The sequence below is a fragment of the Rhinichthys klamathensis genome, unplaced genomic scaffold (genome assembly GCF_029890125.1).
Source record: "Rhinichthys klamathensis goyatoka isolate OS25496 unplaced genomic scaffold, OSU_Roscu_1.1 h1tg000253l_1, whole genome shotgun sequence".
Classification (NCBI taxonomy): Eukaryota; Metazoa; Chordata; class Actinopteri; order Cypriniformes; family Leuciscidae; genus Rhinichthys; species Rhinichthys klamathensis.
Window position 1 is genome coordinate 901,366 of NW_026606775.1, and position 16,571 is coordinate 917,936.

General features: G+C 39.5%; 3 protein-coding genes across 6 annotated transcripts in view; 1 reads left to right on the forward strand and 2 right to left on the reverse strand.

Moving 5' to 3' along the window:
• The window catches only part of LOC130101124 (oocyte zinc finger protein XlCOF6-like), a 297,964-nt gene that overhangs the window by 197,054 nt on the left and 84,339 nt on the right, over positions 1 to 16,571 (reverse strand). The window lies entirely within an intron of this gene.
• Positions 5,253 to 8,204, forward strand: LOC130101151 (uncharacterized). Of its 4 annotated transcripts, XM_056266741.1 has the most exons (9): positions 5,259 to 5,354; positions 5,434 to 5,481; positions 5,611 to 5,679; positions 6,720 to 6,780; positions 6,882 to 6,932; positions 7,009 to 7,053; positions 7,141 to 7,205; positions 7,286 to 7,397; positions 7,882 to 8,204. In XM_056266741.1, exons 5-9 carry the CDS (start codon positions 6,924 to 6,926, stop codon positions 8,197 to 8,199), a joined length of 549 nt encoding a protein of 182 aa, XP_056122716.1. In that variant the 5' UTR covers positions 5,259 to 5,354; positions 5,434 to 5,481; positions 5,611 to 5,679; positions 6,720 to 6,780; positions 6,882 to 6,923; the 3' UTR covers positions 8,200 to 8,204. The 4 variants fall into 4 exon arrangements, with proteins under 4 accessions (XP_056122715.1, XP_056122716.1, XP_056122717.1 ...); XM_056266742.1 differs by lacking the exon at positions 5,611 to 5,679; XM_056266743.1 differs by lacking the exon at positions 5,259 to 5,354 and having other exon boundaries at positions 5,363 to 5,481.
• Positions 11,204 to 14,984, reverse strand: LOC130101171 (gastrula zinc finger protein XlCGF7.1-like). The gene is made up of 2 exons (XM_056266758.1): positions 14,981 to 14,984; positions 11,204 to 11,935 (listed from the first exon to the last, which is right to left on the reverse strand). The coding sequence occupies exons 1-2, from the start codon at positions 14,982 to 14,984 to the stop codon at positions 11,247 to 11,249; spliced, it is 693 nt and encodes a 230-aa protein (XP_056122733.1). The 3' UTR covers positions 11,204 to 11,246.

Here is a 16,571-nt window from a genome sequence, read left to right on the forward strand (position 1 = left end):
TCCGCAGTGTTATGAAGCAAATACAATAATTAAAATCATAATTAATAATACAAAATAATTATACATATATAATATAAAGCTATATGACTAAATGACGTTTGCTTAATTACATGCAATTCATTTCAGAATGTATTTTAGAATGCATGATGGCGAAGCATGTTTGGCCCGGTTTTCATTGCATTTACACTGTTCTGACCACTAGGGGTCACCATGGAGACAGGTGTCGGATTGTTTCGAAGCCTCGACACAATACAGCACATTTGCTTCAACTGTTTCAGTGTTTCACAAAGCCTCGATCTGCCCACCACTAAAGAAACCAGGCAAAGAACACAATAATCCAAACACAAGAAAATCCAGATATTGAACCACAAAACATCCAACAAAGGACAACACCACACCAGAACATGGGAAACACTGAAGTATATATACACAAGGGTGATTGGAAAACAAGACACACCTGCGAACAATCAGGAACTAATCAACTGGATAAACCACAAGGGCTACAAAACATGCCATGAAACAGGAAATAACAAAAGAGTGTCTGGAAATGAAGCAGCAGATAAACTAGCAAAACAGTCTATGGCAAAGGAAACTATAGATATGCAAATTAGGTATAGTAAATTAGAAATCAAATCAATAATTAAAAGGGAGATAAATAAAAATTGGCAATCGTATTGGGATAATGAGGAAAAAGGTAGACATTTACATTTAACACAACCATTGGTAGGTAGAGGAAGGAATTCAAGTGGGAGAAGGAAGGAAGACTATTTCTAGATTAAGACTGGGACATACAGGACTTAATTCAACAATGCAAATAATAGGAAAACATCCTACAGGATTATGTGAATGGTGTGGAAGCAGAGAAACAGTGGAGCATGTACTTATTAAGTGTAATAAATATTCTGAGGAAAGAAGAAAGATAATTGAAGAATTTGAGATGGAAGATAATCAACAATTAACATTAAAGATGCAACTCAGTAGAAGGGGGTAGGTTAATAATAAAGTTTTTAAGTAGAACAAATTTGATCTTTAGAATATAGATAGGCTATTAGTATTTTTAGTATCAGTATCCCTCTCTGGAAGATGAGGGACTTTGGCTGTAGATGGAGGAGCTAAACACACAGCAACATTGAAAGCACGAGTCCTGATTGTTCTGGGAGTTGTGATGATCTATTACCTACAGTAGATGGCGGTAATGCTCTTTTTAAGAATGCGAACCGCCAATAAGCCCAAAGAAGAAGAAGAAGAAATAACAGAAGTCCATGTTCGGTACACGATCCGTTCCACCTGCACGATCCGTTCTACGCATGCGTAGTAGACGCAGTAGAAAACGCACATGCGCAAATTATAATTCTGTTTTGCGATGCTGATTTTGATTTACGACACTGCACGATCTGTTCCACGCATGCGCATATTTGTACCGCGAAACTTTCATTCACTCACAGCAAAAGAAAATGGAGTTCAGTGGAAGAAATGAGCGAAATGAGAAGTTTGCCCTTTACGCTGCCGTTAGACAATATTTGGTTGACGGGTTGGTGGATGCAGCGTTGAAGAAGAAGGTCTCACGAATGGCTGCAAATTTTGTTATAAGAGGTACGTGAGTGCATAGACATCATTATTGATAGACGCCCTATCAACCGCTAAGTTACTGCCAGTGTCCCATCTTAGACCGGTCACCCGCTGTAATCTGTTTGGCAGGTGCAATGAGCTGTCAGCGCATTAAATTAATTATACCTCACTGAATATCAAACTGATTTTCGCGCGGTTTTTTTTTGCTGCAAATGTCATTCATGTAGCTATGATACAGGACACATGGTTCGGCGTATTTTAATATTCACAGTAGGCTTACAGTAATATAATATTCTGATATAAGATATACAGTGACCAGACACAATATATGATGTATGTGATGTAGGATATAAGGTATTTTATAAATCACACACTATAAATATGATAAAGAAGCAGAAACAGATAGTTGCAGTAAAGTAAGATATTTTAATAAGTTGACACAAACAAACACGAACAGACACTCTCTCACACACAAACTCACACACAAACAAACAAACCGGAACAGACACAAACATACTCCCTCTCACACACAAACACACTCTCTCACACACACAAACTCACTCTCTCACACAAACACAGACACTCTCTCACTCATACAAACAAACACGAACAGACACAAACAGACCATTCAAGTTGAATTATGATTTGTGACACACACACTCACACACAAACAAACACGAACAGACACTCTCTCACACACAAACTCACTCACTCACACACAAACAAACAGGAACAGATACAAACAGACACCCTCTCACACACAAACACACTCTCTCTCACACACAAACTCACTCGCACACTCTCTCACACAAACAGACACTCTCTCACACACAAACACACACTCTCTCACTCACACACAAACAAACAGGAACCGACACCCTCTCACAAACAAACAGACACACACACTCTCTCTCTCTCTCTCTCTCTCTCTCTCTCTCTCTCTCTCTCTCTCTCTCTCTCTCTCTCTCTCTCTCTCTCTCTCTCTCTCTCTCTCTCTCTCTCTCTCTCTCTCTCTCTCTCTCTCTCTCTCTCAAAAAGCAAGACTATGTAAACAAAAACACAGCCACTGTACAAAAGTGGCAATTATAGAATAACGGACACAGCAATGCATCATGTTCTATAAGATCATCATGTTTTTAGCATAATCCAGGGGATTAAAACGTACAAAATATATTTCAGGCCTAGTGAAGTTGGTAACTAACTAATAATAGTAGTAATTGTAATTGTGTAAAGTTGCATAAAATGGTAATACTCACTAATGCAAGAAAAAACTACCTCAAAAAACTGTTATCTGTGCTGTTGTCCAGTAACTCCAGTTGGAAACTTCACCCCAAAATGGCGGGCTACCGAAACGCCACCTAGTGGCTGTTACCAAAAAAAGCATCAGAGTTTCGCCTCTTGTTCTTCTATACTCTGGTATTTGAAAATAATATTTCGCATTGTTTTAGTTAACACGTGTGAGCATGTCAGTAACGTTCCATCTAGTCAGACATAGTAACCGCCAACATTTTTCACCACACGTGTTTGCATCCCTGAACAGACACATGTGCACATACGTGCTGTATTGTAATACCAAACAAAGCAGCAAAATCATTACGTTACAAACATTGTTTGTCTATCACAGAAAGTAAATTATTCTACATTGGCCCCAGTGCACAATTCATGAGGCTGGTTGTGCTGTCTGATGAGCAGAGGCGGGCTGTCCTGGAGGAGTGCCACAACAACCCTGGAACAGGGAACCATGGGGGCGTGAGGGCGACCATGGACAGGGTTGCTGTGGGGTACTACTGGGATAACATAAAGGCAGATGTGGCAGATTGGGTACTTTTTTGGAACTTTAATGGAATTTGACACTATGGCTCTCAGGCAATGAATTGATTTAGTGGCTTTGTTTGACTTCAGATAATTATTTTGTCTAAATAATATAATTATTTTGTCTAAATAATAAATGTATCCATCAGGTCAAAAGCTGTCACAGATGCCAAAAGAACGACCCCATAAAGACTGTGTCTCCTGCCCTTCACCCTATTAAGGTAGAGCTTACCTTGGTGTACCACTTAAAGCAACAAGTTAGGTGATGTGGTAATATTACATATCTCCACAGGTGAAAGAGCCGTGGGAGGTGGTCGGTATGGACCTCATTGGTCCACTGAAAAAAACCATGAAAGACCATCAATACGTCCTCACGGTGACAGACCTGTTCACCAAGTGGGTTATCGCTGAGCCTTTGAAGTGTGGCTCTAGCACTGAGGTGGCTGAGGCACTTGTGTCAAAGCTCTACACATTTGGTATGGTCCGGAAAATCATCACTGACAGGGGCCGTGCATTTGTTAACGAGGTATGTGTCCTTATTACCCTCTCCCTTCACACAGGGCATATGGCATCATCACAATTCATTGGTCATTTCTGAGACCAATAAATATTGAAAATAACCATGTGTGTCTGATGTACAGCTTAATGCACACATATTTGCGGCGTTGAACATCAAGCATGCCATCACAAGTGCATACCATCCCCAGTCAAACGGCCAAGTAAGTGTGCCCTCATGACATCCCGCAAAACAGTAAAGTCCATTTTAGCCAATGTACACTAAAGTGCATGTAACAATTCCTTTCTATGTTGAAGGATGAGAGAACTAATCAAAATATAAAGAGGACTCTCAGAAAATATGTTAATCAGCACCATGATGATTGGGACATCCACTTACAGGCCATAGTTTATGGAATAAACACTGCAAAACAGGTTATTATTCAAAATGACTAGATAACATATGTTGCATACATGTTTTAAGAGTTTTATTTTGTGATTTGATGCAAAACATTTTGTTTCAAATTAGAGATCCACCAAGTACAGCCCGTACTTTTTAATGTACAATAGGCACCCCCGTCTACCACAGGCATTAAATGTCTGTGAGACAGACGCTGCCTTTGAATTGGCGGACCCAGAGGAGGAGCTGGAGCTAAAACTAGCTGGAGTCAAGGCCCTCAATGAAACGGTTTGTTCAGAGTTGTGTGAATGGCATGTTCAATTTGAATAAGAATGTTCGCATAGTAATATATTCTTATCTTTAAGGTACGGAAAAACATTGAAAAGGCACAGGGGAAACAAAAAAAGGCTTTTGAGGCAAAGAAAAGGAAAGGGGTTCGCCAGTGCTCAGTTAAGGCAGGGGACGAGGTCCTAATTGGGGAGCCCAAAAAGAAGGTGAAGAAGGGAAATTGTTTACAGGATCTCCACCAAGGGCCATTCACCCTCACATCCCTGACAGAGAAGGGTGTGGCAAGTGTGGCTATGTTAGGAAAAATACAGAAAATGAATGTTGCACAGCTAAGGCCCTACTTTCGGCCACAAGGTATTGTAATAATCCTACTTGGTGACATAGCAAATATAAACATGACACTTGGCAATGCTGATTACTATTTACTTTCCTGTTGTGTAGATCATAGCCATGAATCGGAGGGCAGCCAAAACAATGCAGAAGACATTGGACTGGTGGACCACCAGTATGCCAATAAAGGTCCACTGTGGCACAAGAGGTTGTGTCCTCAACAAGAACAAGTGGTGAGTGCCAAACTAAACTGGATAGTTCACATGCACAGCTTGTTGGTGTGCTTTAAATAATAAATGCATGATTGCTTATTCCTAACAGGGATATTTTTTATTTCTAGCTGACCTATGTGCTGGATAGAACACGTCCAGCAAAAGAAATTGTTGTTCTGGATGGCCCAGTTTGTCTTCAAAGGGAAGACTTTTGGAGCCTGGGGCTAGATGAACAGGTGGAGAGCAGTGTAAGTGGATATTGCTGTAAAGAGTTTGGATGGTTCTAATGCCTTTATTGTAATTATGCAAAACATTCTGTGCTTTCAGATTGGGAATGCGTGCTTCAGGCTGGTAGAGGAGGCAGGCAGGAGACATGTATGTATTTGTATTTACCTTGATGACTTACACATAAGTTTGTGCAAAAGTGAGTGCACCTCTCACATTTTTACTACTCACTTTTGTGAGATGTATGTATATGAAATGCAGACATACAATTTTATTCAGGGAATGGATGTCCACATTGCTGACCTATTTGAAGTCCCTAAATGGAAACTAAGCGAACCTAGTTTGCCGGTAAGTTGTATAATGTGTTGATAAGTCCCGCAGATACACCTCTTTAAGTGAAGATTATGTCCAAGGAGATCTGAACATAGTTTTTTTTTCATAGGACAATGTGGAATCTAAAGATATCATCATTTTGCCAGCATGGTCTAGGGGGTCACAAACAGCAAGCCACTACATGCTTTGTGTACAGTTACATTGTTTTTTAGTTTTTCCTCTATTTTTAAACCAGTTGGTGCCCCTATAGCTGACATTAATAGGGTATGTTCTTCACAGGTGTTATTAGTTGCTAAGAAGGAGGCTATTTTTCTGGACTCATTATGTCCAAATGGGTTTGGAGATGAGAAATACCGAACCATATTTAGGTTTGAAATGCATAAGCAGAGGACATTAGCAAGGTTTGACCTGTGACCGATTAAGGCTAACAAAGAACATAAAGTGCATGTAGTTACGTGCTACTATGGGAATTAAAGTTAATACATGATAGGGGGTGTTTTCTACTTTTTTTTTCATCCAGTTAAGCCTGAACAGCACTCTGAAAATCTTCAATCTGATGACATTGTGTAACAGCCTTAACAAATACAGATCAAACTGAGTGAAATGGACTGATATCCTGTTCAGGCAAAGCCTTGTTCTCTGGCTTTAGGTTTGATTAAAAGCCTTGTTCTCTGGCTTTAGGATTGAGTAAAAGCCTTGTTCTCTGGCTTTAGGATTGAGTAAAAACCTTGTTCTCTGGCTTTAGGTTTGATTAAAAGCCTTGTTCTTTGGCTTTAGGATTGAGTAAAAGCCTTGTTCTCTGGCTTTAGGTTTGATTAAAAGCCTTGTTCTTTGGCTTTAGGATTGAGTAAAAGCCTTGTTCTCTGGCTTTAGGATTGAGTAAAAACCTTGTTCTCTGGCTTTAGGATTGAGTAAAAGCCTTGTTCTCTGGCTTTAGGATTGAGTAAAAACCTTGTTCTCTGGCTTTAGGATTGAGTAAAAGCCTTGTTCTCTGGCTTTAGGATTAAGGAAAAAACCTTGTTCTATGGATTCAGTTTTGCATAATGTTTTTCCAGACAACTTGCAGGAGCAGTGGCTAATGGACCGTGGGTGGAGAAGACGGGCAAAGATTTTGATGTAACTTTACTTACTATGTAAATTTGCCATTTCATTTTGCTCAGCGGACACTATATATGGTTGTCAACATTACATCTGAGTAACTGTATATTACTTTTCAGCCATTTCCAGTTCAGTCAGATGGACAGAGCTGTGGGATATTCATGCTTATGGTAAACTTATACAATTTCTACTCAATTTTTCCTGTTTGTCCTAAATCTCCATAGTAATTATTTTTCTCTTTAACAGTATGCCCTCTGCATCTGTACTGGTGCCATGTTTCACTTTTTGGATGTAAGTTGTAATTCATGGAATGTATATGTATCAAAGAATGTTAAAAAACAAACAATGCAAGACTCCAATATTACATGTGTATTACAGACTGACATACCATCTATTCGGAAGTGGTGGTGTCTCCAGATTCTGGAGAAATTCTCGATCGCAAGGTAGGGCATATATTTCAAGCAGTAAAACATTGGTCTGCTTTACAATTATGCTACATTAAAAGTACCATACTTTTGAATAGGCATGGGCAGAACTTCGGGCAGCGCTTTGCCTTCTGGACAGAGGAGGCAGAACAGCTGATGGCAGGCACCCTACCACCTATTTATAGGATTTCTCGACCCCAAATAGTCAAGGTATGGCCAAACTAACCAGACAACCATTTTCACGTACGCATTCTAAATGTTAAATTAACACCGGTAACACCGACTACCGTAGCAAGCCAAGTTACTACCCGAACCCCGAAGTTCCGTAGTGCCAGTAAAAGCGATACAGACCCCGTCAGGCAATGGCAGAAGTGCCTTTCACCCTGTTATGACTTGATGAACCACTGATAAGATTTTGGAAACATTATTTTAAGGTAAAAATGTTACATAGTGTTGCTTTAAGTATTGTGTTTACATGAGGTAAAATATAATTGCAATATTGCTAAAATCCCATTATAATCGCATTATGAGGGTGCATGTAAACGTTGTCAATCTTTCACCCTTAGTTACATTGCAGCCATCTCCAAGAGACATTTGTTCATTTTTTTGCTGAAAAGATGTCTTTAGGCCCCGTTTGAAAGACCAAAACATTTTATGTTGTAGTCTTAATTTATGGTATTTTACTTTATCATAGGAGGAACAGGTAGAAGTGGAGGAGCTGCCCCTCACATTGAAACATATGTACCAGGCAGAATACATCGTGAGGAACAGTATTGGGCTTTTCACTGGCCAGGTGCAAGAACCATCATACATGTTGATGGATCATGATGACCAAATGAAAGCGTGGAGGGTGCTGATGGAGTCGAGGAAGTGCTATGCCATGGAGCCTTTCACGTTCATTTTTGAAAACATTCAGGACATGGAAACCTTCATGATTATTTGCAAAGACACCCTCAACCTGAGAGTAAATGCTGGAGTTGGGGTGCACAGTCACCCCTATACATTTTGTTAGTGTGTGTGTGTGTGTGTGTGTGTGTGTGTGTGTGTGTGTGTTACAGCGGAAAGAGTGTTCGTTTAAATGAACAGAGCTGTTACAGCGGAAAGAGTGTTCGTCTGAAGTGACTGAGCTGTTACAGCGGAAAGAGTGTTCGTCTGAAGTGGACTGAGAGCTGTTACAGCGGAAAGAGTGTTCGTCTGAAGTGGACTGAGAGCTGTTACAGCGGAAAGAGTGTTCGTCTGAAGTGGACTGAGAGCTGTTACAGCGGAAAGAGTGTTCGTCTGAAGTGGACTGAGCTGTTACAGCGGAAAGAGTGTTCGTCTGAAGTGGACTGAGCTGTTACAGCGGAAAGAGTGTTCGTCTGTAGTGACTGAGAGCTGTTACAGCGGAAAGAGTGTTCGTCTGAAGTGGACTGAGAGCTGTTACAGCGGAAAGAGTGTTCGTCTGAAGTGGACTGAGCTGTTACAGCGGAAAGAGTGTTCGTCTGAAGTGACTGAGAGCTGTTACAGCGGAAAGAGTGTTCGTCTGAAGTGGACTGAGCTGTTACAGCGGAAAGAGTGTTCGTCTGTAGTGGACTGAGAGCTGTTACAGCGGAAAGAGTGTTCGTCTGAAGTGGACTGAGAGCTGTTACAGCGGAAAGAGTGTTCGTCTGAAGTGGACTGAGCTGTTACAGCGGAAAGAGTGTTCGTCTGAAGTGGACTGAGAGCTGTTACAGCGGAAAGAGTGTTCGTCTGAAGTGGACTGAGCTGTTACAGCGGAAAGAGTGTTCGTCTGAAGTGGACTGAGCTGTTACAGCGGAAAGAGTGTTCGTCTGAAGTGGACTGAGCTGTTACAGCGGAAAGAGTGTTCGTCTGAAGTGGACTGAGCTGTTACAGCGGAAAGAGTGTTCGTCTGAAGTGGACTGAGAGCTGTTACAGCGGAAAGAGTGTTCGTCTGAAGTGGACTGAGAGCTGTTACAGCGGAAAGAGTGTTCGTCTGTAGTGACTGAGAGCTGTTACAGCGGAAAGAGTGTTCGTCTGAAGTGGACTGAGAGCTGTTACAGCGGAAAGAGTGTTCGTCTGAAGTGGACTGAGAGCTGTTACAGCGGAAAGAGTGTTCGTCTGAAGTGGACTGAGAGCTGTTACAGCGGAAAGAGTGTTCGTCTGAAGTGGACTGAGCTGTTACAGCGGAAAGAGTGTTCGTCTGAAGTGGACTGAGCTGTTACAGCGGAAAGAGTGTTCGTCTGTAGTGGACTGAGAGCTGTTACAGCGGAAAGAGTGTTCGTCTGAAGTGGACTGAGAGCTGTTACAGCGGAAAGAGTGTTCGTCTGAAGTGGACTGAGAGCTGTTACAGCGGAAAGAGTGTTCGTCTGAAGTGGACTGAGCTGTTACAGCGGAAAGAGTGTTCGTCTGAAGTGACTGAGCTGTTACAGCGGAAAGAGTGTTCGTCTGAAGTGGACTGAGAGCTGTTAAAGTGTGTGTGTGTGTGTGTGTGTGTGTGTGTGTGTGTGTGTGTGTGTGTGTGTGTGTGTGTGTGTGTGTGTGTGTGTGTGTGTGTGTGTGTGTGTGTGTGTGTGTGTGTGTGTGTGTGTGTGTGTGTGTGTGTGTGTGTGTGTGTGTGTGTGTGTGTGTGTGTGTGTGTGTGTGTGTGTGTGTGTGTGTGTGTGTGTGTGTGTGTGTGTGTGTGTGTGTGTGTGTGTGTGTGTGTGTGTGTGTGTGTGTGTGTGTGTGTGTGTGTGTGTGTGTGTGTGTGTGTGTGTGTGTGTGTGTGTGTGTGTGTTTTTATAAAGATAAATAAAGATACTCAAAAAGTGTACTTTACTACTGTCCACCACTGGTCCCATGTCACTTCTGTGTGTACACATGCTTCTTTCAAGTCATTTCCATTGTCAGTTTGAAATACTCTATAACGTTTCCCCAGACTTGTTTGTAGTTCTTTTTTCACGTAAGTGCAGATAGTCTAGGCAGAAATGCATATTATGTTCCTTTATTGTCTTTGTAAACAACATTAAAGAGATTATTTTCCGCATTTAGATTATATAGATATATATTAGCCTATATAGACCCATACTAATACAAAATTACTCAACTTAAAAGGTAACTAATAGCCGATTATAAATTAATAATTTATTTAATTTAATAATTAAATTTTAATCAAAAAAAATGACACCAAACCATCTGACAATACTGACCTCAGACCAAAACACGGCAAGTTAAGTCAGTTAAGCCTAATACCATACAGCAATGAATCGCAAAGGAGAGTGGGGGAAACTGATCATGTATGTTCATAACTCACAGTCACAACTCCTTTATTATTTTGGATTGGCAACCACGTAAACACATCGTAATGCAGCGTAAGCTACATTTAAAAACATCAAAATAGACCCGCTGTGAAATGTTAAACAAAATACAACTAAAGTTACACAAACATTGAATGTCTATGTTACACAAATACCGGTATGCCGCAAGTTGTGCCGCCTGGCCGTAAAGTGTTTCATCCACGCATGCGTGGTACCGATAGTGTAGGAAAACCGTGACGTCTTCTACTACGTAATTACGCGCATGCGTAGAACGGATCGTGCAGATGGAACGGATCGTGTACCGACACCTAGTCCACATGAGACAAGGGGAACACAAGGCAGGAATCATGACGTGTGAAGGCTTGATAAATGTTTGAAACTCTTCTCACACTCACTCTAAAAACTTTTACTATGATTTACTAAAATGTTTTGGTGAAACGTTTTTACAGTTAAAACTATTGATTCATTTTTAAAGCATTGAAATCAATTACATACCATATGAACTGAGTAAATGTAAGTAAAAAAATTAAGTGGATCTGAGAAACTGCATTTGGAATAAAATAATTTAAATAAAACAAAAAATAAAAGTATTCTTTGGTGCCGTTTCAGTTGGGTAAATGTAAAGCCCTTCCCACAGTCACAACACACATGATCTCTCACTTTATCATGAGTTTTCTGGTGCAGTTTACAAGTGAGTTGTTTAAAACTTTTCAGCCATGAAACAGTAGTTGCTTTCAGGTGTTGTTTTAGATTTGATGATGAAATAAAATCTTTACCACACTGATCACAGTTGAATGTTTTCTCTCCAGTGAATGCGCAGATGATTTCTCAAACTTCCTGAATTTCTGAAACTTTTCTCACACTCAGTACAGTAATACGGCTTCTCTCCAGTATGAACTCGCTCGTGATATTTCAGTGATTCAGAATGAGCGAAACTCTTGTCACAATATGAGCACTTGTGAGGTTTTTCTCCAGTATGAATTCTTTGGTGCAGTTTCAGTTGACTAGATGTAATATAGCTCTTCCCACAGTCACAACACACATGATCTCTCACTTCATTATGTGTTTTCTGGTGCCGTTTACAAGTGAGCAGTCGTGAAAAACTCTTTCCACAGAGAGAACACACATAAGGCCTCTCATCTGAATGAACTTTCTGGTGTTGTTTTAGACTTGATGATGAAATAAAATCTTTACCACACTGATCACAGTTGAATGGTTTTTCTCCAGAGTGAATGTGCAGATGATAACTGAGACTTGATGATTGATTAAAACTCTTTCCACACTGAGTGCATGTATACGGTTTCTCTCCAGTGTGAATTCGCACGTGTCTGTTTAGCTTTGCTTTCTTTTGGAAACTCTTTCCACACTGAGAGCAGGAGTGCAGCTTTTGGGCTTTTGTTCCTTGAGTTTTGAAGTCACAGTGTTTCTTTACATCATTTAGATTCTGTCTTTGCTCCTCAACTTCCAGTTGGTCTAAAATAAAATGTATTAAGCTGTTAGAATCAGTTGTGAGAAAAAGAAAAAAACTTAGCAGAAAACTTAGAAGAAAAGACATATCTGTCTGTGTGAGTATGTATATTTGATGTGGAAAGGTCAGTTCAGTTATACACAATGTTATTATTATTTACATGCATTTCTCTATTATTTATCATCCGTATACTGATTATTAATTAATATAATTATAGAAGAATCAAGAAGGGAAACCAACCTATTTGTTCCTCTGTATCTTCATGTTTTATTCTGGATGGTCCTGGATCACTAATGTCTTCAATCTCCTCTTTAATAAACTCCATCTTGTTGTGGCAAAACATCTTATTAACCATCATCACTGCGTAAGAGACAACTTGGAATCAAAATTATAAAAGAGAAGTATTTATTCTTGCAAGAATAGACCCAGTCGCCACACAGCAGTTACCCTGTGGAGTGAGTGAGACGCTGAGATAGAAATGGGCAATCTTTATTCTGCGCTTGAAGGTCCTTTTCCCTGCAGGGTTTCCCAGTAGTTTTCCACAGACAAAAGGCCCTTTACTGCTAGCTTCGATGTATTGCTAGCTGACCCTTTAAGCCCCCCTCAACTAGATGACCTCCTGACCTCAGAGGTTGGAGGTCCTTGCCCATCTGGTTCTAGAGTGTCTCGCTCCTGAAAAGAAGATTCCATTGAAACTTTTATGAAGACAGTAATTTCCCTTCAGATATACATTCAAATAAAAACTGAACTAATCACGTGAATGGCCGATTTATATGGGATTATTATCCTGCCATGATTCAAAACTGAAAATAAAGTTCTGAAAGGTTGAAACTAAGTGTTCGAAAACTCAAAATCTTACAAAAAAAAAGTTTTGCAAGATCGAAAAATAAGTAATAATAAATGTAAAAAAAATATATATATATCTCTGCAAACATAATGTTGTTTTTGAGATTTCCTTCTTCAGAACTGCAAAAAAAATGTACGATGTTGCACAAACAATTTTTCAGAGTTTCAGATTTGCCACAAGTCACATGAGTCGCAAGCTCGCAACTGTGTGGGCGTATCTCCGCAAAGTGGGTGTTTGAAAAAATAGTCTGCAATAGGAGTGCAAATGTAATGTAATGTTTCGCCCTTTCGAACCTCAGTTTTCAGAGTTTCAAAACTTTTTTCATCTATTCGCACACCAGTTTTCAGATCACCATTTACAAGGTTTCAAATCTGGAAAACAAACTAATACAGTGGGAGAACAGTGACAAATTAGAAACTCTGAAAAAATGATTGCACAACGCTGTAAAAAAGAGTGTTGCACTTCTGAAGAAGGAAAACTCAAAAACAAAATTATGTTTGCAGAGATTTTTTTTTTTTTTTACCACTTTGCAAGCCTGCAAAACTCTGTTTTTAGAGTTTCAAAACTTTTTTTCACACATTTGCACACCAGTTTTCAGATCCCCATTTACAAGGTTTCAAACCTGGAAAACAAACTAATACAGTAGGAGAACAGTGACAAATTTGAAACTCTGAAAAATTGTTTGTGCAACATCATAAAAAAAAATATGTTGCAGTTCTGAAGAAGGAAATCTCAAAAACAACATGTTTGCAGAGATGTTTTAAAAAAAAAAAACATTTTGCAAGCTTGCAAATCTTATTTTTCGATCTTGCTAAACTTTTTTTTGTAAGATTCTGAGTTTTCGAACACTTGGTTTCAACCTTTCAGAACTTTATTTTCAGTTTTGAATCATGGCAGGATATTAATCCCATAGATTTCAGTGTCAGAAAGAGAGTTTGCAGGTTTGGTTTCTGTTGCCTTTTTTAGTAATGTAATTTAACCTGAGGAGTAAAACATTAAAGCGACAGTTCACCCAAAAATAAAAATTCTGTCATCAATTACTCACCCTCATGTCATTCCAAACCCATAAGACTTCAGAACACGAATGAAGTTCTTTTTGACGAAATCTGAGAGCGTTCTGTCCCTCCATTGATGTTTCAAAGGTCAAGTTCATAAAGAGATTGTAAAACTAATCCATGTGATTTGAGTGGTTTAGTTTTATGAAGACACTTGATCACTTTATATGGTGAACTGATGAACTTAATTTAGGCTTTTACTCACATATAATCACATCACATATATTGATCTACAAACAAGCGATCTCACTTTGCTTTGAACTTTGAGCATCATAACTTTGCAGATGTTGTTTATTCTCAAACATTACACACTAACTAAAGTTAAAAAAGTGAAATCATAATCAACCACCCCTTTAACTAAAGGTTTACCTTTCCTTGGCGTGTTCCCCAAACTGTACCTTAGGAGGCTGTTAAGATATATCTTCTTACGTGTTACGTTACCAGGTTCCGTCCGTGGCTGTGCTGCTGAATTGGTTGATAGCGATGGCTCAAGAACAGTGTTGGGCAAGTTACATTTAAAAAGTAATTAGTTACAGTTACTAGTTACTACTTCCAAAAAGTAACTAAATTAGTTACTCAGTTACAAATTTTAAAAGTAACTAGTTACTTAAGAAAGTAACTATTGCGTTACTTTCAAGTAAAATTAAATTTTAAATGCTCAAATGTGACCGCACCTCTACCCCTCTTTAACGGAACTTACAATACATGTGCATGTTCAATTATTTATGATAAATCTGAATATTATAATGAAATGGACACTTAATACAATACATTATTAACAGAAACATGAAACATTGTACACACATCTAAAAAAAAAAATTGTTGCTGTGGGACTAGCCTCCAATCAAATGCCATGTAGATATTATGTTTATATAGTGGATCAATGCAAATAACACAATAGATGTTTTGGAACTTTTGATATTTATTGCCCCTCAACAGGCCACAACTGGGCAAAATTAAATTAAGCTTGTTAAGCTCGTCGCCATACCTGTCTCTCGTTGACTGACTGGCTTGCTTGTGTTGTTCATTGTGTGTCCTGTCCTGTCCGACTATGCGTTATGATGGGTCGTTCGCAATTCATGAGCGTTATGCCCGTTTCACACATACTCCGTTTGCAGTGCGTATGCGGTGCGTATTTTTTTACGTACCCATGTTTACAGGTTAGAGCTTTCACACTGCACGCGGGTGCGGTCCGTCGATCCGTTCCAGCGGTATACAGCTGCAGTGCAGAGATCGTTTCCGCACCGAGTCTATTTTTGCTGTGCTGCAAACGCTGAATTAAAGTTACAGCGCACGGTTCGTGGTCAAAATGAACACAGACTGACCTGAATATGTAGTAATTTCACCATAAATCCATTTAATTCAATAAAATGTAATCTCACCATAAATGTATTTAATTAAATAAAATGTAACCATAAATGCATTAAATTAAATACTACTATTTTTCATAGTCATCTTACTTTAAGACCGGGATAAAGCAAGGAAAGCTACAATTTACAAGACCACATAATGAACGACACTCGTCTCATTCGTTGAGGTGGAAAAACAAGTTCTTTGTGACATGCAAGATTTATTGTATTAAGATTTAAATTATGCAAAAGAAAAGGTATGAGTCTGCTGTTTTTGTCAATTTTAAGTTTTAATTTAAAATGTTTGCAATTTTAATATAAGTACATGGTTAAATATGTTACCACTTGCTTGAGCAACTTAATATATAATCTATATAAAAGTAATGCATTGAATAATACGTTGTTTAAAATGTGTTTAAACGTGAATACGTCTATTAAAGAGTGTATATGTGTAGCTTACAAAGAGAATCGCACTGGAGGCAAAGACTTTTTTTAAATAAAAGTTGCTGATGACTTGATTTGATTGATGATTTTTTGAAATACAAAAAGTGAGTAAATGTGTTTGTGGTACAGCTGCGGATCAGTTGCGCACTGCAAACGCACGCAGCATATGTGAAAGCACTATAGCGCGTGCTGCTCCTGTACCGCATACGCACCGCAACACGCACCGCATACGCACTGCACACGGAGTATGTGTGAAACGGGCGTTGGCCGTTACGCCGGTTTCACACTGCACGCGTTAGCAGAGCGTAAGCAGCGCGTATTTTTTTCGGCGCCCATGTTAACAGATTAGAGCATTCACACCGCACGCAGAGGCGGCGCGGCAGCGCGTAGCAGAGCAGGAGCAGCAGTGCCGCGATCGTTTCGGCGTCCTGTCTATTTTTGCCGCGCGGCTTACGCTGAATTAAAGTGGCAATGCATTGATCATGGCCAAAAACACAGCAGTTTGACCCAAAAGCGCATTCCCAGTCAGCAAACAAATTTGGCCCAGATTTGGCATGTGTCTGGCACAGCTGGCATTCATCCGGCACTGGCATACAGCATGTGGGCCAAACATGGCCCGGGTTTGGCAGAGATGGCACTGGATTTAAGACGGCACCCAAGACATGGGCCAGATGTCAAATGGAGTATTTGGCCCAGATGTCAAATATAGATATGTGGGCCATATATGTATGGCCGATCTTGAGCCACATTTAAAATCCTTTTTGAGTAAAATCCCAATGTTTTCCCATACAGAAAGGTAATATATTCACATATATGTGAAACGCTGTAAAATATATTGAAATACATTTTGAAAATATATTTTCAAAATGCATAACATAATAAGCTCATTTTGCTTATTTAATTATTGTGTTTATATGTAAAATTATATTCATGCCTCATATATGAC